This window comes from Nipponia nippon, unplaced genomic scaffold (assembly GCF_047370975.1).
Source record: "Nipponia nippon isolate SJK-2023a ecotype South Korea unplaced genomic scaffold, ASM4737097v1 scaffold_5, whole genome shotgun sequence".
Lineage (NCBI taxonomy): Eukaryota > Metazoa > Chordata > Aves > Pelecaniformes > Threskiornithidae > Nipponia > Nipponia nippon.
The window spans coordinates 23640375-23667118 of NW_028262369.1; the positions used below are offsets into that span (position 1 = coordinate 23640375).

General features: G+C 50.5%; 1 protein-coding gene across 3 annotated transcripts; it reads left to right on the top strand.

Annotated features, from left to right (window-relative positions):
* Positions 1-1774: 1774 nt before the first annotated feature.
* On the top strand, positions 1775-26002 carry KANK4 (KN motif and ankyrin repeat domains 4). Of its 3 annotated transcripts, none has more exons than XM_087733892.1 (10): positions 1775-1856; positions 13121-13203; positions 14632-16587; positions 17558-17669; positions 19059-19289; positions 19892-19979; positions 20391-20610; positions 22076-22218; positions 23203-23403; positions 24279-26002. In XM_087733892.1, the coding sequence occupies exons 2-10, from the start codon at positions 13188-13190 to the stop codon at positions 24378-24380; spliced, it is 3069 nt and encodes a 1022-aa protein (XP_087590018.1). In that variant the 5' UTR covers positions 1775-1856; positions 13121-13187; the 3' UTR covers positions 24381-26002. The 3 variants fall into 3 exon arrangements, with proteins under 3 accessions (XP_087590018.1, XP_087590020.1, XP_087590019.1); XM_087733894.1 differs by having other exon boundaries at positions 17561-17669; XM_087733893.1 differs by lacking the exon at positions 1775-1856 and adding an exon at positions 10353-10430.
* Positions 26003-26744: the final 742 nt, after the last annotated feature.

Here is a 26744-nt window from a genome sequence, read left to right on the forward strand (position 1 = left end):
TGTGACCTGCCACCGCTTTACTTCTTGCCCCCCACGCGCACTTCTTAGCGTTTTAATCTCACCCCAGGGAAAACAGAACAAAACACAAGTTCAGCTGAATGTCTGCAACCGCAAGAGCTTCCTGTAGGTGCCCAAAGTTTCTGTTGCAAAAGCCTGGTCGTTGTCATTAGAGCTCAGGGATCGTCATGGCTTTGGGAACAAGCCTAAGGGACAGGGAATGGATACGTTGCACCATCCCCGGAGCAGCAGGAGACATGCTGTGTCTCCAAGGCCATGGCTCCACATCAAAGTAGGTTTGTTGTTCAGGAACAGGAGAAGAAAGTAATGTAGGAGTCACCTCCCGCCTCCACCAGCCAGCGATGCCAGAAAACAAAAATCTTTCTGATATCATGGTCCCTCTCTTTTGGGCCCTGCCAAAATAACCTGAGCAGCAGGGGCAGGGGTTGTCCTCAATGGCGTGAAGCCCGAAGGCTCCCCTAAGACACACTTTTCCCTTGATTCTTTGATCCATTTTTAGAATCGTCATGAAATGTCTTCCTCTCGTTCAGCACCTGAGCCCCTCACGTGGGAGTGAGGGCAGGCCGAGCTGGGCACCGACCTTGTCTGTGCAGAGCCCCAGTCCCTCCCGAGCTGGGTAACAGGAGATTTTATCCCTCCCTGTTTTACCAGGAGCCTTGGCACTGCGAGGAGGGCTCTGGTCTCACCTGGTGTTTGGGCAGTGGCCAGACCCCAACCCTCAGGTACCTGCCAATGATGTGGGATCCCCTGGGGCTGAGCCCAGGCGTGACCCCGCACCGAGCTGTGCCTCGGGGCCACCACTCCAGACCTGCACACTCCCGTGGTTGGAGCCCCCTCGCCCCGGCCACCCACAGACCCATCCGAGACAGGCTCTGGCTGCTCCGCTCACAGCCTCCCCGCCATTTTTCACCCTGGGAGATGAAAACCCAAGAGGTGCAAATTGCAGTGTCAGTGGGACCACGGGAGCCTGAAGACTCTGCTCTGATTTACAGCATTTCCCACTCAGAGTTGGAAGGTATTTGGGCTCCTCTCGAAGGGAGGGGGAATCACAGTGGGCCTCCTTCGTCCCCGGTGGATGCTGAGTTCATAGCCCAGATGGAGGCCACGCAGCTGCCCCCAGCATTGCTGGAGCCGCTACTCTCCCACGCTCCAGAACAGCTGGGAGCAGGGCTGGGGCTTGCCTCTGTGTCTCAGGACAAGTGAAATCAAAAGCTTCACCTAAAGTTGAAGGTATTATTGCAAGTCACTCAACTACTGATTTCTGCCTGTCCCCAGAGCCTAGAAAAGGAACTGTCATTACAGCGACTCGCTGCAGCTGGGTAGGTGACGAGCATGTAAATCACATGGGGTAAGGCACACGAGGAGGCTCAAAACCTAAAACTCAGATTGCATTTTCTTTACGTTTTCCACACGATCGCATTACGGTTCGAGGGGCCGATGTAAACCGGAACGCGCAGAAAGGCTGAGCCGAAGAACCGCTGGCGCAACTACAGCACGAGTTCTGCAGCCACGGCCCGTCCCCGCAGATTTCCCCTTCCCGCCGCTCTTGATCTGCATCTGTGCAAACAGGATGAGCTAGAAAAGTATAAATAAAGCATTAAAAAGAAGGACCCGAGCACAATACCGCAGGCATAAGGAAAAAAAAAAACACCCCAAAAAAGTGGATTTCTGGCCTCCCACGGCAGCCGCTCCTTTTGGCTCCCGCGGACCCTCCCGCAGCCCGTCCCCGCTGCCCGGGAGGGCGCCGTGCCCCGCCCCCGCCCCGCCCCGGCCCCGGGCGCCGCCCGCAGGAGGCAGCGGGGCCGCCGGCAGCGCCCGCCGCGCTCCGCCGCTCCCAGGTACGGCCGCGCCGCGCAGGGGGGCGCCGGGGTCGGGGTCGGGGCCGGGGTCGGGGTCGGGGCCGGGGCCGGGGCCGGGAGAGGGGGCCGGGGGCAGCGGGCAGCGGGCAGCGGATCCCAGCAACTGGGGGGGCGGGGCACCGCCGCCCCCCGCCTCGGGGGTTGCTCCGGAGGGGCGCTCCCGGGAGGTGCTCGGGGGATGCTGCGGGGGTACTTGGGGGGTGCGCCGGTGGGTGCTTGGGGGTGCTTCAGAAGTGCTCGGAGGTGCTTGCGGGTGCTCCGGGGGTGCGCTGGAGGATGCTCTGGGGGTGCCTCAAAGGGTGCTCCGGGGTTGTGCTGGTGGATGCTCAGGGGGATGCTTTAAAAGTGCTGAGGGATGCTCCAGAGCGGGCTGGGGGGTGCCTGGCCCCTCGAGAGGCTGCCTGGGGCAGCAGCAGCCCTGGGCCGCCCCGGACAGGAGCGGCTCCAGTGCACCGCTGGCTGTGGGACGGGGGCACGGAGCGTGGCTGGGCAGCGGGGAGAGGGCAGGGAGGCTCCGGGACCCCCGGGTGTCACCCTGGGGGGGCTGGGAAGGCCCCCAGGCCGCGGGCAATGTGGCGGAAGTCACCAGGATCCCAGAGCAGCCAGAGTTGCATTTAGCCTCAAAGCCCGACCGTAAAACCCTCCCCAGCTGTGAAGATGTGGTTCAGACAAGCCCCAGCCCAGCCTCCACGGCCGAGCACGGTCGCCGGCGCCTGCCTCCAGCGCCTGCCTCCAGCCTCTCCTTGTTTCCTTGCCGGCTTTCCAGCCATCCGGACACAGAAACTCTTGGCACTGTAACTCATTTCTGTCTCTAGCGAGGTTCATGCTCCGGTTCCCTGAGCCGCGTGTCCCGTGGGGCTCGGCCGCAGGTCAGGTCTGGTCTGGCAGCAGAGCGGGGCCAGGCTGAGCTCCGGGTTTCTGCATCCTCAGAGGGGCCAAGAGAGGGGCCGCTCCAGCAGCGCGCTTGGCAGCAAACGGAGGGACGGGCAGTGCCTCTCCCTCGCAGGCAGCATCGGCTTTCCTCGGCAGCGGCCGCTGCCAGGGCATTTCTGAGCAGCCCAACTCTGCTGGGACCAGGCATGCCCTGTGCAAGCACTTTGGGTGTTCGGCTTCTGATTTCTCGCAGGCCTAAGGCAAAGACATGCTGGGCTCTGACTCTGGGAGAAATCAGAGTGAGTGTGAACAGGGAGCTGCCGTACCAGGGTAGACCATTGCCAGATACCTGTGTAGAAGAGGCTGGATAGTCCATGAGAAGATCCTTGATGTGCCTGGAGGATGCATTAGGTGATGGCAGAAAGTGGGTTGAATAATCTCAACTGCAAGTCCAAGTAAATTCAGGATGGAGGAAGTCATGGTCTGGATGCTCCGCGTATGATGTTCACTTTCCAGAGATGGTAGCGGGACGGTACTGTACAGGGTTATCTCATTTTCCTCACAGCTGTGGCATGCGACACCGCTGGGAAGGGTTTTCTTTGTCCAGAAGCTAAACCAGAAATTAAATATTTCAGCTGCATGGCCCACATGAAGGCGGTGAGCACCTGAAAACATTGCACACGCAGGGTAAGGGTAGCAACGGCAGCAAAGGGCAGAGAGAAGGGTAAAAAATAATCAGCATTTGCCTTCATACCTGTTTTGCAATCTTCCCGGTGTTTTGTGTTTGATTTGGGATGGACTTAATGGAAAAACCTGATCTCTTAAATGATTCCTGATACAGCAAATGAGAGGAGGGAGCCCATAACCTCGGGTTTATGATTGATTATTTGTCGCTTCGGCTGTAATATTTCAAAAATAAATGTATCTGCCAAAATGACAGCCAGCCTGAAGAACAGCAACCTGGCCGGCAGATCTGTGGTTGAGGAGGGATCGGTTAATGGATTTGTTAAAATAATCCTGAAACTGAAATATAAGATGGGGGGAGCCTGTTGCTGCTGTGGGTGCTGTCAGTCTCTCGGTGCAGTTTCCAAAGCACTTGTGAATAGGAAAACCAGGGCCACGTTTGGCTCCTTTCCAGAAAGTCCGGTTATGGAGAAGGTTTGTCTCCCAGGTACAGAAATCATCCCCCCCCGTGCAGCGCTGGGGCTGTCCTGTTCCCACAGGAGCCATCGAATTCAGTGTCACAGTCTCCCTTCATCCTCAGCTAAGTGAAATAACGCCCCACATATTTATTTGCTGCCGAGCAGGAGTGCAACATTACTTCCCATCAAACGGCCTCTGTGTCCCTCGGCGTGGGCGTGTTTTGGGAGGGAGAGGTTTGGTCTCAAAACATCCTTCACATCAGGAGCGGTTTTGAGATTCTGCAAGATGGCTGGTGTTAGAGGAATACAAGCTCATTCACAAGCTCATTGCCGATTCAGGTCCCTCCCCCTGCGGTTTTACAGCCACCCAATATTCTGAAAGTTGCGTTTTTATCACCGAGTGTTATGCATCAAATCTTGGGTCTTTTCAAGGAAGCTTTGGAAGTAGCACCAGGGTTGAATGTGGCCCCAGTTGTTAGAGAAAAAAATAAATATGGTAAGTTATTGTATTTTCCGTTCGGTGCCCCGTACGATGGGGTTATGTGACTCTGCCTTGCTCAAGAGCAGTGACGTGCAGATTTCGGTCAGTAAAGCCCTGACCCCAGCTCTGGGGTGCGAAGGAGCCCGTGGCTGAGGGCAGAAATCCCCAACCGTGCACATTTGCATGTTGCCGATGCTAGGGGAGAGCCGGTGGGGAGGAACTGGCTGCAGAGAGCTCCTTCTTCAGCTGTATTTATTTTAGACCTCAGTGGAATTCACATTTCCGGCTCTGTGCCTCGGGAAGCCTCGAGTCCTGCACATCCCAGGGTTTAAACAGCACAAGAAAAAGCAGTTATTGTCATTATTATGATAATATACTGCCAAAGTGGACAATTTGGTGGAGTGAGAAACGTGAAATATGGTGAAAAACCCACCCGCGTGCAGTAGCTCCCATCTTCCAAATGGAGTTACCTTCAATTCATCATTGCAGCCAGTTCCTCTGTCCATCAGGGACGAATGCAAGTCTTGGCACAAGCGAGAAAGCCAAAACCACACCAGGAACATGCAGCCTGATCTTGGGCAAAAAAATGGAGGAAAACTCCCATTTCCTAAACCCTCCCCATAACCCGGCTGCACAGGTGGGAAATGCGGCTGCTGGCTGCAGTGCTCCTGGCATCCACATGGAAATCATCGGCAGAGGAGGAAGGCAGCACTTCCATACCCTCTGTGGTCCCGATCAATGTGGAGAGTGGTTTCAGGTGGCCTGAAAAATAAATATTCCTGTTTGAAGAGGTTTTTAATCCTGTCATGAGTGTGATCAGTTTGAGTCTTGTTGGCTCAGGCCAGAAATTGATATAAAATGGCCCTGTGTCTCCATGGGGGACTGCAGTGGCTGCACAGTGTCACGGATGAGTGCACCACCGCACACAGGGAAGAGGAGAAAAATAGGCATGCAGAGAATAGGGCTTTCCTAAAAACACCTGAAAGTCCTGCTTTCAGTGGGAGACGACCTGTGTTGATGACAGGACCTTTACTGGGGTGAGACAGGACAGACACCAGATTGCCAGTCGGCTTTCACAACCACAAATGCATTTTTTGTACATTTCTCAGGCTGGTGGGTTTAGGTTTGTGTGTCGGGGTGGGTTTCTCCAGTTCCACAAACTCTGATGTTTCATCTCTCAGTAAGCACCAAGGGGATCGGACACGGCACAACACCCTTCCTTCCCTGCGTCATCCGTCTTGTGTCTCAGCAAGCAGCTGAGCAAGAGCAAGGTGGAAGAGCCTTTCCCAGGAATCAGGAACACCTTGGTTTGATGGTTCCCCTTCACACCCAGCTTCCGAAAACACCCAAAAGATTCTGTTTTTCCTTAGGAAACAGATATTTCCAGCCCAGCTTGGGCCAAAGCTCAGGCTCTTGAGTGGGACGAGTGCAGGAGTGCCAAGGATGCACCAAGCCCTGGCCAAGCCAAGGACAACCCTGTTGTCTTAAAGTTGCTACCGGCTTCTTTGACCACATGGAAGTTATTCAGTATCATGGCAGCAAAGCTTGACCTGTCCCAAGGTCAAGGAGATGGAAAACAGCAGCTTGGAAGAGACCAAAAGCCAAAGGAGGGCTTCATTGGTTTCCACCCGCCAAACTTGTGGGGTTGAGGCAAAAAGAGTAAACATTAGAAATGAGGCACTTCAGATTTTTGTCTGCCTTCTGACTATGAAGCGCTTTCAATTCATGGCTTCAGCTGATTTTTCTGATTGCCTGGCTCTGGGAAAGGAGACTTTAGGGAAAATGCCACAGTTTTCAAGGCACGGGATAAAATCATGAGAGTCGACCAAAGCTTTTATAAGACCGTGGCTGGAATGAGCTGAAGGTCAGTTGGAAAAGAGGTTATCAGAGGAGGGGATGAATGTAATCGTTTTCCCCTCCCGGTGAGCCATAAAAAAGGGTGAGAGTTTGGATATCTGATACCTTCAGGTCTCGTCCTGACCCGTCTCTAATGGAAATGCTGGCAGGAAGCTCACAACATTTATTGAACAGCAATAAGCAGCTTTAATAAAATCAGTATCCACACGACTTTATTACTGCTATTTGAAAAGATGCCTGAAATGGCTGTTTAAGTACCGCTGGCCGCTGAGGGTTGCACACTTACGCTGAAAGTGATCGTCCTCTTTATTAAGTGGCGCTGGGTTAATTATTCAGATTTCTCGTGAGCCTGCTACTCTCTCAAACACCAGTGAGGCTCTGCAGACCTTCAGGATGTTTTCCATGCGAGCAGCCCCCGGCTCCAGCCCTATCCAGCCCCCTCCTCTGCTTCATGTACATAATTTTGCAGAGAGGGTGATGGCTGGTGGAGGGTGGGAGGCCAGCCTGAACCTCTCCCATCGGTGCAACCACGAGTTGATGGGTTGCACGTCCCTCTAGAGCACTCACAAACTGTATCCAGCTCCCTGCTCTCCTCTCGAGAAGCCCCGGGCAGGCAGTAGCCAAGGGAGCTTCAGTCAGGGGTGCGATAAAATGCTGGGGCTTGTGCTGCAGGGTACCCGTTGCCATAAGCCATGTGCCGAAGCTATCTGCTGGCGCCAGGATGGAGCGTGAATTTTAAGCAGGCATCTGGACTATGCAGCGTTTTGCTTTCAGAGGGGTTTAAAGATTTATGTCCCTTTTCTTGTCATACCTTTTTTCCTGCCGCCTCTGCCACCTCTGCTCTTTGCATACAGCGACTGGTTTTGCATCCCAAGTCTAGTCCTGCTCCACTTCGGCACGTGCAGTCGGGTAACACCAGTGCAGAGGGAAGCCTGCCCAGCAAGCACAGCACCAAGCTGTGCATGGCTGCAGGGTGCACGCCGGGTGGGGACGGATCCAGCTTGCCCGCTCTCCTTTCTGGATGCTGATGGCTTTATAGCAGCCAGCTTCCTGGAGCTCAGGCATCATCTGGTCTCCCCACTTTAATTTTGGGTCTGCTCAGCTGGCTTCTGCCCCCTGACAGGCAGCCCAGACCAGCCCAGTGTGTGCCCACACCCGCTCTGGTCCCAGCTGCTGTTTCCGAGGGATGCCGTGGGGCATGGGGCTGCTGGCAGCAATGGTTGCATGATGCCGAATGCACCCAGGAAGGCGTCTCATGGGCTCCCAGGATGCAGATCTCTTACGGCAGAAACCCTGTTTGCTCTCACTTTGGAAAACCTCATGACAACTTCTTGCAATGCAAACCAGGACTTTAAACAGCTTTTATTTACTTATATATTTATTTAATCCCACAAAGTTTTCAAACTTCTTTTTTCCTCCTGGAAGGAAACTCCTTCCCGTGCCTGTGCCAGCCGGCAGCCGATCACAGCCCACAGCCGCACAACGGAGATCCCACCCATGTGGATGTCCCCAGCAGACTGGAAAGGGGTTATTTTTCTTCTTTTGCAGTGGAAACAGAATTGAAAAATCTGTACAACAAATATTCCCCGAGAGGCTATATTTATTCCTGGTATGTCCACTTGCAGTAATAGCTTGACTGGTTGTTGTGCAATCCAGCAGACCGCCTGGATGGAGCAGGTTTGGGTGTAACCCTTTGGGTACTGAGGGTGAGCTCCGTCTGTGCGTTTGTGCGGGTCCGTGGGGTGGAGGGGAGTGGGGGGCGGCGGGTGAAGCCCAAACCTGCCCTCCTGCAGCATTTCTGCTTGGGGAGAGGAAGGAAGACAGCTGCTTTGCCCATTGGCCCTGCGAGCATCCAAGAAGGCAGTGGTGGCCGTGGTGGGGATGGGCAGGGACCGACGGGATGGCTTTTGAGCTGTTTTGTGGCCGTCTGTTTCCTGTCATCCATGGGAGCAGCCTGCAAAGCACAATCCCCCCCTGACAGCTGTAGTGTGTAACGTAAAGCAGCAGCAATTTTAGGCCATGATCTCAGTCCTCATGCTTGCGGGACGATCTCGGGCTGTGCCCAGGTGAAACCCTTCCCCATTTCCTACCCTGTGCCGGCTCCGTTGGGCGAAGCTATCGGAAGCCAGTGGTAGCTCCATCAAGCACCAGCCCATATTTAATTAATTTGCATGTTTTGACTCCATCCATGCATAATTCCTGATAAAAGCTTATTTAGGGGGCCACAGACTTGAAGACCTTCTTCAGGCCCATGGGGGAAAAACTGTAGGTCTTGTGTATAATTGCAATAAGGAAATGCTCCATATAAAAGCTTCCTGCTAGGTCTTTCCAGTGGGAAAACAAAACAATTCTTTTAGGCTTACTTTAAAAGCAGTGCCACATAGAAATATGTATATTTTTTCATCATGCTGCTTTGTCTAGAGAACATAAGCAACAGAATACGCTCAGAAAAGATGCACAAGCGTAACTAAACCAGAAGAATTTGACAGAAAATAAGCCAACGTGCTCTTAAGTTCGTTTTGAACCCTGAGCACAGTAATTGCCTGTGAAAGCAGAAGGCTGTCCACATGGAGTCAGAGCCCAGCGTGGTGTGGGATGCTGGAGCCGCGTGGGAAAGGCAGCATTTGGGAAAGGCGACATTTAACCGGCTGCTGAAATGGGAGGGATATTTTTCATTCCTTGGGTAAGAAATTAACCCATTCATGACTTCGGGAGCACTAGCAAGGACAAACTGCTGCCGTTTCTGTACATGTCCAGGCTGTTTCGCTTCCTTCAAAGGCAAAACTTTTCTGCTTTTCTTCAAACTTAATCTGATAACGTTACATTTAGTAGTTGCACAAGCGCAGTGAGCCTGCAGGAGTGCCAGCAGCTCTGTTCTGCAGGCAGAGAGTAATGAAATGTGTTTTTTCCTGCTAACATGAGCACTTTGGTTGCACTGCTTGTTAAGTGATGGGAAAGATGCTGGCGCTGCTCTGTGATGCGAGTCCAGTGAAAGCCCCCGACAGAGCCCTCGAGTCCCAGTGGGATGCCTCTGCTTTTCAGGATTTTCTTTCCCGGCCCTGGAAGAGCTTCACAGCCCGGCTGTGGGGAGCTGGGCAGTGTCTGAATCTCTCTGCCTTTGCAAGCATGAAGTTGTTGCAAGTTCAGTGCCGAGACTGAGGGGTTTTTCCCCAGTTACCAGCCTGGGGGTGCAGCAATCCAGGATGCCTGACAGGAACACCAGCACAGGGGCTTGGGACAAGCACTCTGCCCATCACCAAGTTGCATGCCACAAATACCCTGCCCAAAAATCACACCGTGTCTGCTCTGCGAGCTGCCCCCTGCCTCGCCTACCTGCAATTTGAAGTTTGTATTGATGACCCCACTGCAAAAGGCTGGAGCATTTTATTTGGAGAGTCCCACCGGCACCCACAGGAGCCTGGGGGCATGGCACGGCGGGTCAGGCATCCTCCGCCTTTGCCGCGGTTACGCGCGGCCGCGTTCCCGCCATCACCCTGTCCTGTTCAGCATCTCCTGGGGACGGCGGATGGATGGGAGCGACGTGAGGGGCTGGAGCTGCAGGGAGAAGGGTAAAGGGCTGAGGGGGTGTTTCTGCTCCGCATGTGGGAACAGGGCTTCGGCAGGATTAATTACGGACGTTGAGACCTTCTGCGGCTCCTACTAAAGATGCCGCCTTTTAATCGCAGCAGCCACTTGCGTTTCCTAGGGAGAGGCGCTCAGCAGAATAACTAATGCGTTCAGTCTGGGAGGGTGCAGCATGCGGAGGGCGAGCTCCGGCTGCAGCCTGCAGCATCAGGTATAATAAGAACTGTATCATTAATGATTGACTGTCTTTTCAATAATCTTTCATGATAAGGGAGGCAGCCTGGTGACAGCCCAAGCAGCACTTAGCATTTTGTGTTTTATGGAAAAGTTATCTATGCTATGGAAAGTAACTAATTTTATACAGCAGGCTTGAACTGTCCTCGGAAAGGTCATTCGAGAGTGATGGGCTGCTTTATTAGAAAATTAATCCCTCTTTTGTGCTTCTTGTTTTAAACTTTTATTTGCTTTCTGAGCAAGGTCACTGCTCAGCTGACCAACTTTTTAACAACTGGAAAAAGCATGTTTGCTTCTCCGAACCCTTCACTGCTGGCTCTTGGCACAGGAAAAGATGCCTCAGAGGGAGGCAAGAGCTCCTGCTCCCCGATGCGTTTGTAGGTGAGAGCATGAGAAGGTAACACGACAAGATGCTTTTCTAGTGATATTTTTTCCTTTCACCATGAAGTGCTAAAGCTGTTGCTGCAGTGCAGGAGAACACGACAGGAGAGCTCAAAAAAAATGTGTTATAGCTAATGAGACTGTGCTAACGTGCTGCTCAGCAGGGATGAATTATCTTTTTATTTATAGGCACAGGGTTAAATGTTTCCAACTGAAAATTACTGGCAAGATGCTCTCAGAGAATGAAATTCATATATATTTGTCTTTGTGGTTCAGTTAATTTGTTCTTTAAATCTTCCGGGGTGTATTGCTGCTCTCGTTTCTGCTGGCTGGGGTGGATGGGGGAGCGGGCAGGCACTTACATTGCCTGGCAAGTGGGGCAGAGTAAAAGAGGGGTTAAAAGTGACTGTAAAGAGCCAGTGTTTGAGATGGGGCTATTTAAAAAGACAGTACATTGTCCCTGCAAATGGGCTGCTCCAGGGAATGAAACCACTTCACTCTGTGCTGTTGCCTTCTCATACATTTGCCTTCTCGATTTCCATTTCTGTGCATATTTATTCCTGCCTTGAGAAAAGCAATGTAATTTCATTCAAGGTGAAAAATCAGCAATGCTGTGCACGTGGTGATGTCGCCTGCCTTGGAGAGGAAAATAAGTAGTCTTCAATTTTATACAATAAGGGAAAACTCAACAAATACAAAACCCAACAGAGGGTCAGCGTATTAGCAGGATGGACACCCGCCTAAAAGCACTGCCCTGCCCCAAACTGTGGGCTGGACCCTTGGCGTATGGGTACGCTTCTTCCAGCAGATCATGTCATTTTTTTAATCTAATTTTTATTAGGGATGGGCATCGGAGAGCACCTGTGGGGTCCAAGGAGCCATGGTTTTGGCTCAAAGCCACCCATCCCACACCTGAGCTGCCCTAGGGGGGATGGGAGAACATTAAACATCCTTTTACAAGGTGATTTTGAAGTACACTGGTAAAAAGATAAAAGTCATAGTATCAGTTTGGGTTGCAGAGTTGGGACCCAGTCAGCTCATAAATGAACTGATTAGATGTAATTATCTAGATATTAAAAAGCATCCTATTTGCTGGCTTCCCATCCCCCCCCCCCAATAAATGACCTAAAAGAGTGCAATGTAGCTGGTTGGACTGTAGCTGGGATCTGTAAGTGCTCTGTAATTGACTGTAATCGGAAAATGAAAAAAAAAAAAGTGAGAAAGAGGTTAGCATTTATTTTGGCATACGCTGTTTACTGGCAGGAGGAGACGGGAGAAATTGCCCTTTATAGAAGTGCAGTTAATTGGAGAGCACGTCAGGAGGCCACTGGTCAAGGTGTTTCAGAAACTCACATGGCTTTGGGCAGGCATCAATGTTGCCGTCTGGCCACATGAGCATCAAGGAGATACCAACCCTGGAGCAGCTTTTGGGAGTTGGGACCCTCCCAACTTTCCATCAGGGCTACACAGTGGCAATAAGTGTGTCTACTTGAATGACAGAACTAATTGTTTCTTTAAATGGTTTGGATCTTTCAAAGTATCCATCCTATGATAACAGTACAGCAGGATTTGGCTTTGTTTTCTGGCTGGTCTTTGTTGTAGTTATACCATGTCATGTCAGTGTTTCTAGAAGAGAATAGCAGCAGCACCTCTATACTCTATATATCCTAATCTGTACTGCATATCCAATTATCTTGCCAGATAAGCTGCTGTGGGACCATCTCTGGCCAGGAACCAAATTAGATACTTGAAGGAAAATCCTGAACAAGCAACCTACTCTGCAAGAAATGCCCACTTTTTCCCCCATAGCAGGAATTAAATGACAGACCTTCTCACTCTGAACGATGTTGCCCCTCTCACGCAAGTCAGGAAGCCTCCTATAGTGATGTCCAACTGCCTCAACCTCCTTCGCCCTTGCAAGCCTCCCTCCTGTGTCTTTCTAAAGGGCATGGAGGAGAGAAGCTTCACCCAAGACTTTTCTTGGTTGTTCCCAGCCTTAATCTCCTCTCACGCTCCAGGAGGGTCTCACCCATGTCCACATGATGGGAAAGAGCTGGAGGGCAATACAGGCCAGGCTGGATGTGAAGTTCACGATGTAGGCTGTGGTAGATCTCCACCTGAAGATCTTCCCTGATACGAAAGGGATTTGTCTGTATTTTAGTACAATTTGGTGAAGGTTTTTTATAACAGTATGGACGTGTTCTGAAATAATGGGTTTCACTTGAACAAGTTTTAACATAAATTTTTAATCTTTGGTTGTTATGCATTAAAAAAAAAAAGTCAAACTAGTCATTTCTGTGTATAGTTTATATCCCTTGCTGTTTTCAGAGATATTATATTATGTTGGATATATCCAGCTTACAGGAGTCAATGAGGAGTTCTTGTGCCATCTATCTCAAGCCCTAAATGTCTGTCTTTCCTCCTTTGCAGTCAAAACCATCTGTAATGCAGGGGATGTTTTATGAGAACCAACTACCTGGGATGTGTCTGTGAAGCATGAGTTGAGGCCATTGGAAAAGGAGTATTGATTTAAGCAGCTTGAAAGTGCTCAGCAGACACAGTCGGGCTGCAGAATATGGGAACTAAAAGGAGGGGTGGCCTGTGAAGAGGTGTAAGGCTTTAAGGAGAGATTAAGTTCAGATGATTGAGCTTTTTTTTTAAATTAAAAGTATCTATTTCTTTTTTTCAAGGGTGAAGAGACTCGTCTGCCCTAGCTTGTCAGAGGATGTTTAACTGACAGCCCGATTAGACCACACCATGGACAAGACAGATGGTATGGAGGCTACAGGATGTTTGTTTGCTCATTTGTTTCTTGAAAAAAAAAACCCAATCAAGCCCTGAAGTAATTTCCTTACCAGAAATACTGTAAATAACCTGTTTTCTATAGATACGCGCTAGGGCCAGGAGTTGAAAAATGCATCGTTCATGTATTATACAGACTTCCTAAACCGCAGCAAAAACATGGTCACAGCTCTCAGTTCAGCCTGTATTTGTCCACCTGTCCCTTGCAGGCAGGACAGATCTCCTCTGCTCCCACCAGCCAGGCTTTGCTCTTGTGCCGTATTACCCTGCGTGACGTTTTCCCTCTCGTTCCTCTGACTTTCACATGCTGCTTCCCCTCAGAAAGGCGGCTGCATCTCGGTGATGCTCTGTGATGAGCAGCACCAAAAGCCGTGCCAAATTCTGCTGGTCCCCCACGCAGCTGCTGCACCGGGACCGAGACAGAGGGAGCAGCCATGAAACCTGGTTTCTCCTGGTTGAGCTGCTCCTCCTCGTCCACATAGAGCATGGATTATTTGCTCAGAGGTGCAAAGCAGCTCAAACCATGGTGATTTCAGGGACTTGCCACATAAAGAAGAAAGAGCAGTGGTGCAGGGGTTTAACTATTCAGACTTTCAAGGCCAAAATCTGTAAATTTTTGCAGGCTGGATCTGACTGTATTAAGTTGTATTAAACCAGGAGCCTTGGGCTGCGCTGCTGGAGCCATGCCATTTGCCTGTGACGGCTGGGTGGGCAAACATTGTCGCGCATTTTGTGGCGATTTTCCTCAATTAAAAGCCATACTTGGTGCCGTGCAGCTGGTCACCTTGGGAAGCACGTGTTTCGCATGGATGTGGCTGTGTAAAGCAGCCCCGGCTGGCGCTGTCTGGGTCTGGCCTCTGCCTGGTGCTGTATTCATCATTTTCAAGGAATAATTTGTGAGCTGGTGTTTGCTGATGAAACGATGCAACGATTTTCCTGCTTGGTGTGCACGGCGCTACTTATGCCACTGAAAAGTTAAAACCAAACCAAAAGCTTTGAAAAATGTAGTTGTCACAGATTGGTTCCACCTTTGTTTTTTGAGCTGGATTTATTATACATCAGGCAGCTTTTTATACTGACACAGACATGTAGCTCTGCTTGCAAAACCTGCTGTTTGTTTAATTGCCAATTAGAGCCATGATTTCAGCAAATTTTCAGCTTCCTCGGTCCAACAGTTACCTGATTCACTTCTGGAAAACCAGACTGGACCTTTGTATGTGTTGCTGTGTCTCTGTGCAGCTTCAGCACGAGCCTCCACGATGACGAACTGCAGCCCCACCTGCCTGAAACTGAGATGAAAAAGAGCAGTAACATTTTTCCCCTGCTCTAAACATATTTTCTGTTAATATTTTTGTAGTCTTCTAAATTCAATCATCTCTTTTTTTTTGGGTTGTTTCAGCAAATGGCCAGCCACCCAAACCTGATGGGGAGAGGGAGCAGCCTCGCAGCCTCCCTTACTCCGTGGAGACGCCGTATGGCTTTCACTTGGACCTGGACTTCCTGAAGTACGTGGACGACATCGAGAAAGGGAACACCATCAGAAGGGTTCACATCCACCGGAAAGCCAAGCAGCCAAAATTCAGCACCCTGCCCCGAAACTTCAGCCTACCTGAGAACGGCTCTCGTGGATGCATGTCTGCTCCCAGCAAGAGCTGGACGGCGACCTGCTCCTTCCCCCAGCGAAAGGCATCCCTGGGGGCAGAGGAGACCCCCCGTTCCCTCCTGCCCAGCGAGCTGACCCTTCCTGTGGCTGATGAGCCAAGTTACCGGAGAAAAGCCCTTTTGGCGGAGACATGGCGGCAGGCGGAGCTGGGGTGGCAGGAGGGCAAGCTCCATGGGCGGCCACAGCTACTGCGAGCCTCCAGCATGCCTGCCGCGCTGCTGCCCGGCCAGCCCCCGCCTGGGGATGGGAGGGTTCCCTCACCCCTCTGGCCACCTCCCCAGCTCTGCCACGACCAGAGCGGCTCCGAAAGCACATTTCACCCTGCGCCATGTTCACCTGGCTCTGACGGCATTGTGTTAAATCTCCCCCGGGAGATGAGCTTGGAGCAAGATGTCTCCTTGGGGCAGAAGGAGCATCTCGGTGGAGGCAGCCCAGGGCTGGTGCAGATGCAGGCCCCGTGGCAGAGCCAGCATCCTGCAGCACCGCAGCTGCAGGTGGTGATGGAGAGCGGAGGCGAGGAGGGTGATGCCCTCGACACCAGCAGTTGCTCCACCTTGGCCAGGGGTGAACCAACCTCATCAGGTGCCCTCCAGCTTGCAGAGGAGAACACGAACCCTAGGGAAAGGGAGTTGAGTGTAAGTGCAATCGCTCCAAATGTGCTGAAGAAAGCTGAGGAGAGTGTCCGGGCTGGAGAGAACAAGGAGAGCTGTGGTCCTCAGCCTTGTGATACAGGAGAGCTTGGTGGGGTTGCCGCACTGAAGCAGCAGATTGCTGCTCTGGAGGAGCAGCTGAGCAAGAAGAAAGAAGAGCTCAAGCAGATCAGGGCAGTGCTGGAGCAGCAGAATAATGAGATCAAGGAGAAGGAGAAACGCATTAAGTTACTGGCCAGCTCCAAAGCTCAGCTGGAAGAGAAGCTGTGCCAGGAAAACACCAAAGAGGCCAAGCCACCATCCAGGCAGAGCAGCAGGGCTTTGCAGTGCTACGATGCTGCGGTGAACACCGACCTCTCACAGGTAACCAGGGCCAAGCAAGCCCATGATAAAGGCATCAATGTCAATATCCCAGTCTCCACTAAATCCATAGGATGCAACATCTGCAGAACAGACAACATGAATGAGCAGGCAATGGAGCGGGGTGCTCAGAGAGATCAGGGACTGGCAGATGCTTGCACTGGTGTCAGTGGAGAGGGACCCAGACATTTTGGTGAAGCTGACATCAAGGCTGGCCTTCATGCACCATGCTTCACCCAACTAAAGATTGATGAGCACCTTGGCGATGACAATCAAAATCACAGGAATAACTACGATACCCAGAGTCTCGCTGCTCATGCGGTGACTGCAGAAAGCTATCGAGGAACAAGAATTGGCTCAAACACAGGAGAAAACAAGGCAGGCTTCAGCGAAGATAAACCTCGAGATGGGCTGGAAGAGGAAGGTCCCCGTGACCATGAGGATCTCCCTGCTGTTGACCCCATCGGCCAATATGTAAAAAAAATCCAGGAGCTTTTGCAGGAGCAGTGGCTGTGTTTGGAGCATGGCTACCCTGAGTTAGCAAGTGCTATTAAACAGCCAGCCTCCAAGCTCAGCTCCATTCAGAACCAGTTAGTTAATTCCTTAAACTCATTGCTGTCTGCCTACTCTACGCAAGGGCCTGGGGATAAGGAGAATTCGAACACACACTATCAACAGTTGGGTAAATAATATTGGCATAGGTTTCAACATGTCCGGGCCAAATCTATTCTCGTTTATTCAAGTGTTGAGCAGGGGTGATGCAGTGGAGCTCGGTGGTATAATTACTATCAATCAGTCAGATCAGAAATAGCCCCTCCTAAACATGTATGAGAAAGGCAAATCTCTGCACATCATAAGCTATGTGATCTTAAATTAAAAAAGCAAAGAAAACCATGTAGGAGCTGATAAAGCTGTGCCTCAGTTATATGCAGGATCAGCTTCCAAAAGTGGCCATACTTGTGGCTATTCCATCAAATAACCATTTTTCTTAATTGGATTGGATGTCTCAATTTGCAAGGATATGGGACTCATGCTCATCTGGGGTAAATCAGCATGAAGTTCACCAGAACCAAAACCAATTCAAGCTAACTGAGCGACTAGGCTGGGAAAAGACCTGTCCCTACTCACAGCTGTTCATCTAAAATAATTTTAGCTTATATGAAGATCAGAATCCAAAACCAAAGGCTGCCTGTTCACTGTCAGGGTTGGCTTGCAAATAGATAGGTGACCTATTACTTGTAAGCAATACATGTGAGACTATTCAAACTCCGATGGAAAGATTCATCCATGTAGTATTATAGGAGATTTATATGGGAGATTTCCAATACATTAGTATTGAAAAAAATAAAAAAGAAAACATTATTACAAAAGTAAAACTTACTTATATTTGTAGGACATGTATATGATGCCCAGTTACTTCCTTTATATTCCCAGTCACTTGGAGATGTTTGAGACCCATATTTTGAAGGTGGCAGGGCAGGGCCAGATTGTGGCCAGGTGCAGCAGTAGTTTTGCAAGACATAAAAAGCATCTCCTAAGGTGAACTAAGATGCTTATGGTTATGATTTGTAGTTTGTTGCTAGAGGTTGGGAATAATCATTGATAATTATGGCACATCTGCTTAATTAATCTATTATTTTGTATTTTGCTAGAAGTCTCTCCAACCACAAGTCTTAAATCTATCATGAAAAAGAAAGGTTATGGTTTCCATGCAGGAGGCAATGGGACCAAAAAGAATCTTCAGTTTGTTGGGGTAAATGGTGGGTAAGCATCCATTCAGAAGATAAAACTGCCTTTTAACATGTGATGTCCTCTGTATCGCTGAAGAAGTCATTCTTGTTTTTCCCTCTTTTCCCCTCCAAACCTCTTGATTAAAAGGCCATTTGAAATGGACCCTCTTTTCTCCCTTCTTTAATCCAGCACTGATAACCTGTAAGTAACCCTGTAGAAAAGATGTTGGTGTTTTCAGCACAGCAGGGGACACCCTGGGGACTGACACTCCCTGCATACCCATCTTCTGGGGCTTCATCCAGAACCCAGCTGGGTCCATGGAAAGATTCCCACTAACTTTGGTGGGTTTTGGAGGAGGTCAGCATTGCCTGGGTGGGCACGCTGCCACTAACCTGCCTCCATGCTCCAGCGACAGCCAACAGAAGTTGGTTCAGGGACTGAGAAAAGACTATTTCAGTAAATAAGGAATTACCTTGAGATGAAGGAGACCCGTATTTTAGGTTGTGCTCCAACACCCAGTTCCCTGTGTATCCAATACCTAACACTCTTTGGCCTTCAAGCTAACTAGATACAGCAATGTGTGCTGTAGAAGCACCTCTCAGAGCAGCACTGGCACATCTTCTACCGAGGAGTACCTGTGCTGGCATGAAGAGGGCAGGACGCATTTCACTGTCCCTTTGCTGTGCAAACAGCTATGTGTGCAAGTTTGGATGCAGGTTTTTGCTGACATATGCTTCTCTGACTTCCCAGCTCGATGGCTACTGCTGTTGGGTTCTGGTGTTATTCTTGTTGTGTAGAGCTTCTTCTACCAACAGTTGCTGAAATGGGTACAACTTGTGGCAAGTAGAGGAATCTCGACTAGTTTGAGAAAAGTTTTGGGATCCCTTAGATTGAAATGTTCTGTCTCATGGAAGATATTATTGTTATTTGAACAACCAGAAGAGAGGTCTGTCTAGCAGGGCTGCTCAAATGGTGGACTCGGGTCCATGCTGGAGCTGCGAACACAGTTTTTATCTAGTGGTTCTCAAGGTTGCTGACATGCAGCCTGTCCCACCTTGCCACAGGGCTTTCTCATGGCTCCCCATCAGCATGCCGGCAGCTCCCAGCAGGGAGGCAGCACGCTGCCCTTGCCTGGCTGCGCTGGGGCTTGTGAATGGACATCCCTCCAGACCAACTGAGTAGTCCCTGAAGTAACCTTGCCTGCTGCTAATTAACTGCTTCTATCACGCTCCTGCTGGCTTAAGAAGCCAAAAAAAAAAGACTAACCCCAAATTTGGCTGTGGCTGTAACCTTTTAACTTGCATATCACTCCTGGCGTCATCCAAGGCCCATTGGAGTCAGTGGGTGTCTTCAATGAGTCTTGGTCAGGGCCTACGGTTGCAGATGGGGAAGGAGTGAATAACATGTGGTATCCTCAAATAGCTACGAAACGACTTCAAGCGAAGACACAAGTTGCGAAGACAGCCCATCGGATGGGGATGCGGAGAGTGAGACGGGGAGAAGAGCCGATGATTTGCAGCCCATGCAGGAGAAAACTAGAGGTGAAAGCGAGGGGGCTTGGTCAGAGACTTCCTCGCAGGAGAGACGTGAGGACGATGACCTGCAGGAGCCATTGGTGGAAGCAGTGCCTTGCACTCAGCACAAGGCTGACAGGTAACCAGAAAACCAGACAGTGGTCATGCTTTCCATCATGTTTCTGCAGCCATAGGATGCATGGCACTGCATTCAGTCGCTCCTACAGGGCTGGGGGTCGATGCTTCATCATCTGCTCCATGGAAATGCAGCCACTGACCTCTGTAGCCATGGGAAAAGGCTTTAAAGAGCTAAATATTTTTTGAGTTACTACAGAATCTAATGGGGGTTGATTCAGGCCCTACACTTGACTGTGGAAATGGTGGAGTGAGTCATACTTGGTTAGAATTAGCTCATTTCTCCCCTCTCAAGTAAAGTTTCTAAGTAAAAGTTCTTTGCAGAGTCAGGAATAAGATTCCCTCCCACCTCGCGCCCACTTTAAGGCTTCTAACAGATGAAGTTGACCATACAGATCTGGGACTCTGGACTTAAACACCTATTTAAATGCTTAACTTTTTGAACCTAGAATCTGTTAAGTCAATGGGACAATGTGGGTCCATAAAGTTAAGCACTTGAATAAGTGTTGAACGTATTCTGACATAAACTGCGTGTTCTCCTTCCTGCTTCAATACCTCCTGCAAGTTCTGTCTCGTGATGGATTTACAGAAGTGTTTTCCCTTTAGATGCAAACCGTCTGAAGATTTCCTTGCCGACTGCGAGCTACTCAGCAAGCACCTCTCAGAAATCAGGACCACAAGCGACACACATTTGGTACAGATAATATTCAATCCCATTTCAGACATGGTTCCTGCTCTCTTGTTACGTTTAATGGATAATATTACCCTGACGGCGTGTTGCAGGCTGCGCCCTGCCATGCCATGGACAGCTTTGTGAGGAAAGGGGGATGAGATGACCTCTGAGTCAGTTTTAGAATAGCCAAAAAGAAAGGAAAATGGGGAAAAAAAAAAAAAAGATGACGGCTTTCTCTGCTTACTCATTCAAGTTACCACAGGAAATTCCTTTCCCCCTTAAGTTATAGCAGTAATCCCAAAACCACAAGCTAAATACTGGCTGGGCGATGCCAGAGCACAGGACGAAGTGGTGTGGGGCGAAGAGCCGGGGCAGCAACGTGTTTGCAGGATGACTACCCCAGGAGTAACGGTGAGACCTTGGTGTTTTTAGCGGCACGTCCTGAGCACCGTCTGCCAGGAGTGGTTCCGGGTGTCGAGCCGCAAGTCTTCCAGCCCAGAGGTGGTTGCAGCATATCTCAAGGCACTGGGGGCCATCCAGCCCCAGCTCCTGGCGATGGTGGTGAACCTGGCCGACAGGAATGGCAACACGGCTCTTCACTACAGCGTTTCCCACTCCAACTTCCCAATTGCAAAGCTCCTGCTAGACACAGGTAGGAACAGCCACGCTGCTCAGCCATGGCTTTTGTCGGGTACGGGTGAGGAAGTTAATTGTTGCTTTTGCTGATGGGGCATAGTCCCATAGGGGATGACCATGGCCAGCAGAGCCAGGTAATGGGGATCCATCAACAGCCCCAGACATGGCAAACAGTGAATGAGGTCCAGGGTCCTCCCAGGGAGTTCAGTCAGGAGCAAAAGGAGAAGGGACAGAGGTGGGGCTGGGGACCAACTACAACCTACATGCAAGGGAGCCATCCAGTAGACAAGCATGGGGCCAAGGTCCATCCAGGAAACAAATGTGGGGCCAAGGTCCATCCAAGATACAAGCATGGGGCCAAGATCCACCCAGGAGACATGGTTGATCTGAAGACCAGCATCCTCCTCCATAGCTTGGCCCTGGTCCCATGCATGTGGGCAGGGGTCCCAGCTGAGGCTTCTCAGGGACATTAAGGCTCAGTAGCGCCCTCAGGGCCCTGACACATCTTGAGGGCTTTGCAGTCTGACTTTGGAGAAGGCCCAGGGTCCCCATGGCCAAGGGATGTCTCTCATGGCCCCGGTCCAGGTGGGATGGGGTGGGTCCCCCTGCTTCTTGTAGCAGCAAACACCACGTTGTGGCCTGGAGCGGAGGATCAGACCCCTGAGAGTGTAACAAACCCCACAGTGCTGCAGAAAAACTCCATTTTAAACTATTGAACTTTCAGCTCATGTTGCAAAGAAAGAAAAATCTCAGCTGAGCTTGTATGGAGGAAAAATGCATGTGCGTTCAGCAAGAATAAAGGCACTTTGGCCTTTTCTCATGGGCCAGACAATCTGTTAAATGTTAGGGAAATGGCAGATTATCATACACATCTATAACCCAATTGTTGCCGCAGACATGCAGGGAGCCACGGCGGTTTGTCCCCTCCTGCCACTGAGTGCCCAAGGTGGCTAGGTCCCCGGGGCGAGGCTGGACTGGAGCCCCAGCCCATCAGAATGAGCCCCAGCTCATTCCTTGTGGTGGAGTTGGAAATAGGTTGTTTGAGGTGAAAAGTGAGTGAAACGGGGCCAGGATGGATTTACACTGCCTGTTGGGTGATGGTCATCTTTCTGCTGCTCCCTTGCTGCAGGAGTCGAAGCAAACAGGCCACAGCGCCACAACTAGTGTGTGCCCAAGGCATTAATTATCCCCACCTTTTTTTTTTTTTGGTTATGGTCTTCAAAGTTAATTGAGTTGACCTCAGCAATGGTAATTAACTGTAGCAATGTGTAGCACCAAATATCCTTTAATGCTGTGCTCACAAGACTAGATATTTAACACAGATAAATCTCAATCCTGTATAATTATGGAAACCCCTGTTTCTGGGAATAGAAGATGCTGCATGTTTTATAATTCCCTCTTCACATCCCGTTTGCTCGTCTCTCTCTGTCTGATTCACTGTGGGGCTGGATCCTTCCCCTGCACGGTGCATCGCCCACCAGGCGTGTGCTGCCTGGACCTGCAGAACCGCGCCGGCTACACGGCGGTGATGCTCACCCCACTGGCAGCTGCCGAGACAGGTGAGGACATGGACGTGGTGATGAAGCTGCTGAAGGAGGGGGACGTCAACCTGCGAGCTGCCCAGGTGCGTCCCTGTAGTTCTGCTGTTTCTTTGAAAACTGAGTGTGACCCTGCGTGGGATTGTGCCATGGCCACGGGTGGAGGGCGGCCAGCCCATTTATTTGGCAAAGGCATCTGCAAAGTGACTCCTGCTGAGCTCGTAGCCTCCTATTTACGGCCATCGCTGTGCGATGCCAATTCAGGCTGTGGCATCATCATGTCCCCATAGAGGTCTCGGGCTGGGGGGAAGATATAATTCAAGTTCCTTACACTGCATGTGCAGTGCCAGGCTGGGAATCAGTGGTAGATGTCAGATTGGAGTTGCTGTTTCCCAAAAGTTACAAAAACAACCTCAGCTAAATTGCAGCATGGCCACCCAACAGCTCCCTGTGAAGGGACGTGAGAGCTGAGTAAAATGAAGAGGCAAAAGGAAGGCTGAAAATTTTGCAAAACAATTTGTATGAGCTAAAAAATTAGAAGCGATACCAGGGAGGAGCGGTGCAGGGTGGACCCCGGGGTACAGGATCCCAGATGTGCTGGCGAGCAGTCGTTTCGTCAATCACACATTTCAGTCTCGGAGATGGCAGTGCCCTCACTCAGCTTTTCTTCCAAACATCTGTCAAAGTTAGTCTAGACCTAAGTTAAACTGCCTAGGAGGGTTAGGGGAACAGCTGCCTTTGGGGGCAGCTGGGAGCCGGGCAGTTTGGCCATGCTGCTGCAAAGACCCTCCATGTGGCCATGGTGCAAATGAGCAGATATCTCTTGCAGTACTTGCTGAAGAGCCCCAGTGTTATTTAATAATAATATGCAGTAATATGCAATAATATGCAATATGCAATAATAATATGAATTATTATGACATATGTACTATGCCGTAATATTATGCAATCTTATTATATGTATGCAATAATAACATTAATTATTATTATTATATATAACAGTCTGAATGAGTAGGACTATAGGAGGCCAGTGGGTAAGGGATGTTCAGCCTTTCCCTGTGCGGTTGCAGGGAGGCCAGACCGCCCTGATGCTGGGGGTCAGCCACGAGCGGGACGACATGGTGCGAGCCCTCCTCTCCTGCCAGGCCGACGTCAACCTGCAGGATGAGGAGGGGACGACGGCCCTGATGGTGGCCTGCCGGCAGGGCAATGCCGACATCGTCAGGCTCCTCTTGGCCCAGCCCGGCTGCCAGGTTGCGCTGACGGACAAGGTGAGGCTCCGGCACCGTGCTCGATCCTGTACACAACCTCACATCCACCAGGCAGGGAGTGCTCACATGGGATCATGCTTTATGGGCAGCAATCCCTGAGTGGTGGTTTTTAAGTGAAGAAGTACAATTTCAGTCCACTTTCTAATCAGGGGATCACCTTTAGGAGAGTACCCCTGGTTTTGATGCTTGTTGTGCAGTGGGTGGGGTGGCTGTGGCAGCATCCTGCATCCCAGCCATAGCCTGGGCAGGAGCACTGCAGGGAAGAGTCCAATCTGGTGTAAACATAAAAAAAAGGAGAAATCCTCAACATGTGGAATCAGCAGAGCTTCAGCTCCAAGAAATTAGCAGCAATGAACTCTCCCCTGAGAATGGACGCCTCTCCGTGGGGACATGTGGGACGGGGCTGGGCAGCACAGCTGGCTGGTGGAAATCTTCCTCCTACACGGGCTCACAGCGATGGGCTGCATTTATAGTTATGCAACTATTTTCTAATTAAACTACAATTTTGTCTAAGACATGTGGAACGGCACCGGGAACAGGAGAAGGCATGGCCAGGATGCATTTCTTGCGGTTGAGGTTAAGCCCCAAAACACCATGGGGAGGTTTGCAGGATGTTGACGCATTTAAAACAAGGGGGGAACTGCAGGGAAGGAGGTTTTGGGGGTAAATAGCTGGGTGCGAAGCTGCCCTGGCCAGCTGCTCGCTGGAAAGCTGAGAAAAACTTGTCAGTGGGCAGACTGCAAACAGCCTCTCTTAGCAGTGATGGGGCCAAGAAGTGGACGCGGTTGAGGATGGAGCTGGGTGGGTTACGGGGGTGGCTGGGGCAAGATGCAGGGATGCGGGTGGTAACGTCTTCGCATCCTCCCTCCCCGCAGGGCGGTAACTCAGCCCTATCGCTGGCCCAGAGCGCTGCCCACGGGGACATTGCAGAGCTCCTGCGAGCCCACGCCGAGCAGAGCCCGTCCCTCTCTGCGTGACCGAGTGGGAAGAAGAAACTGGGACGGGGAGCAGGGAACAAACAGCTCCTTCTTGTAACAGCCTCGCTGCTCGCCTTGGCAGACAGGGCCAATATCGTGGTTTTCCAGACGTACAGGGGGATGAACCCTGTCAGTTATCTGCATACGTTCGCCGTGTCTAATTCTCCTCATTAAGCCTGCTTACACCCCCCTAATCTATGCACGTTGCCACAAAGGACTCCAGGCTCTCCTATATGCTCCTCCTGGTATAGATTTGGCAGGTGAGCAACCGAATGAAGGAGAAAAGCACATTAGAAAAGCAATACTTAGCCTTTTGTAACCTTACATTATGGTTGTCCTTTTAATCGACTACTTAACTGTATCTCATTTAACTTGTAAGTTTGTGTCCTAATATTTATTATTAGCTCTTCTGTATGTAGTGGCAGGCAGTGATTATTCAGTATATGTAACAACAAACACAAGCTGGATGGATTATGTAAAGTATGAAATCCTATTTATGTTTGCCTATGTGGGTCTGATGTAAGAATTAAAAATTAATGCTCTAGCAAAATATTTGAGTATACCAGACCCAAACACACAGACATTGTTTTGCCTGTATTCAAAATTACCATATGGCTCTTATTTTTTCTAATTATGTTTGAGCTAACGGGGAAGCGTAGCCCATTGACATGCACCGTGCATCAGCACATGCGATGCTCAGGCACTGCAGGGCGGATCAGGTTATCCTGAGCACAGCACGAGAAGATCACAACAGATTCCCGTCCCAGGATGCATTAATGTTGTCCAGGAGTTTCATGGAGGGACTTTGCTGACAGATGCCTTTTGGGAAAAACTCTGCTCTCCACTTTCCCTCGTGCTCAACGTTCAGATGCCCAAACTACTCCCATGTAAAGCCATGCTGTCCATGATTTAACTGCCGGAGTCAGCCAGTGCCAGGGCCTCCCCTGCCACGGAGCACCCACAGGGTTGGTCCAGCATCACCTCAAATCATACATAGGGCAGGGGTTTTTTCTTAAATCCCTCTGCTGCTGACAAAGAGAGAGGGGAGGGCTCAGGCCCTACTTTTCCAAACACTTTTACACTGTCATTAAGTCACTACGTGCCAGGAAATGCCATTTCATGAGGCTGTGCTGCATCTCTGTAGGCTTTGGTGGACCTGGATGCCATCACCAGTTGAGCTGGTGCATAGTACACCACCGTAAACCCAGATCTACTTGCCATGACTAAAACCAAATCTCCGTAGTTAGCTAATTACTTCTCTTTTTTTTTTGGTCACTAAGCAGAAGTTAGTCTTGGACTACTTTGGTTTCTTGTAAGTCAATTCACATCATGATGAAGTCTCTCCTGAGCTGCTTTTTCCCATGTATTTGCAATATGTGGCAAAGCCATTGCTGAGTCCCTGTCCTCATGCCGGTAACGCTCCCACTGCCTTGCACGGAGGGGAGGACAGATCCTGCCCTCTGTTTTCCACTGAAATTTGCCATCTCCTCTGTTTCTTTTCTTTCTTCGTGTTTTCAGTCAGAAGTATTCATCAATCATCTCAAATGTCTATCTGCCTTTTTTTTTTTAACTCAAAATTCAGTTACCTCCTTTATGTATAAATAAACTCGAGTTAAACCTTTACCTGTGTTTGCTCCTGTGCACGTCCCCATCGCTGCGGTGCTCTCCTGGCGTGAGGCAGCAGGGATGCTCTGACAGACAGACAGACAGACCCCCTGAAAACAAAGGGGGGGGGGGGAAGGAAAGACCTCAGCCCGTGGCAACTGCACATATGTGCATGTCATTAAATCAGTCATTTTTGAGGTGTTTCTTCAGATCAGTGACCCCCTGGGAGGTTCCAGGCCCCAGCTCGCCACACAGACATGGCAGGGTGGGGTTTTTTTTTGCAGAAATTGCCCCAGTTTGTATTCCTGGGTGCTGAGCAGCGAGCACTCGGTGCCAGCGTGAGCACCAGGCCCCAGCTGCAAACAAAAAGAGCCATAATACCATTTTGTGACGATTTTCACTGAGGGTTTCTTTTTTTTCCCACCAGCTCTGAAGCTGCACTTGTGGAGAGGAATTTCACTCTGACTCTCGCTGCTTCCCAGAGGGAGGGGAACTTTCTGACTTCAACATAATAAATGTGGGAGATTTTCTGCTAAGGATCAGGGTGGCTTTGGGAAGCGCCTGCCTCCTCCTGCCTGTGGGATCCCTTGGGATATCGAGCTCACCATAGAGCGATTCAGGGACAGGGCACGTGATTTTTGGGGGTGTGCTGCAGCTCTGCAGCCAGAAAGCATGGACTTTGCTGCCTTCCCCTTGCCTCCCTCTGCGTCCCCCTTTCCCTTACATTCCTGTCCCTGCAGCCCAGGCTGGTTAACGTGT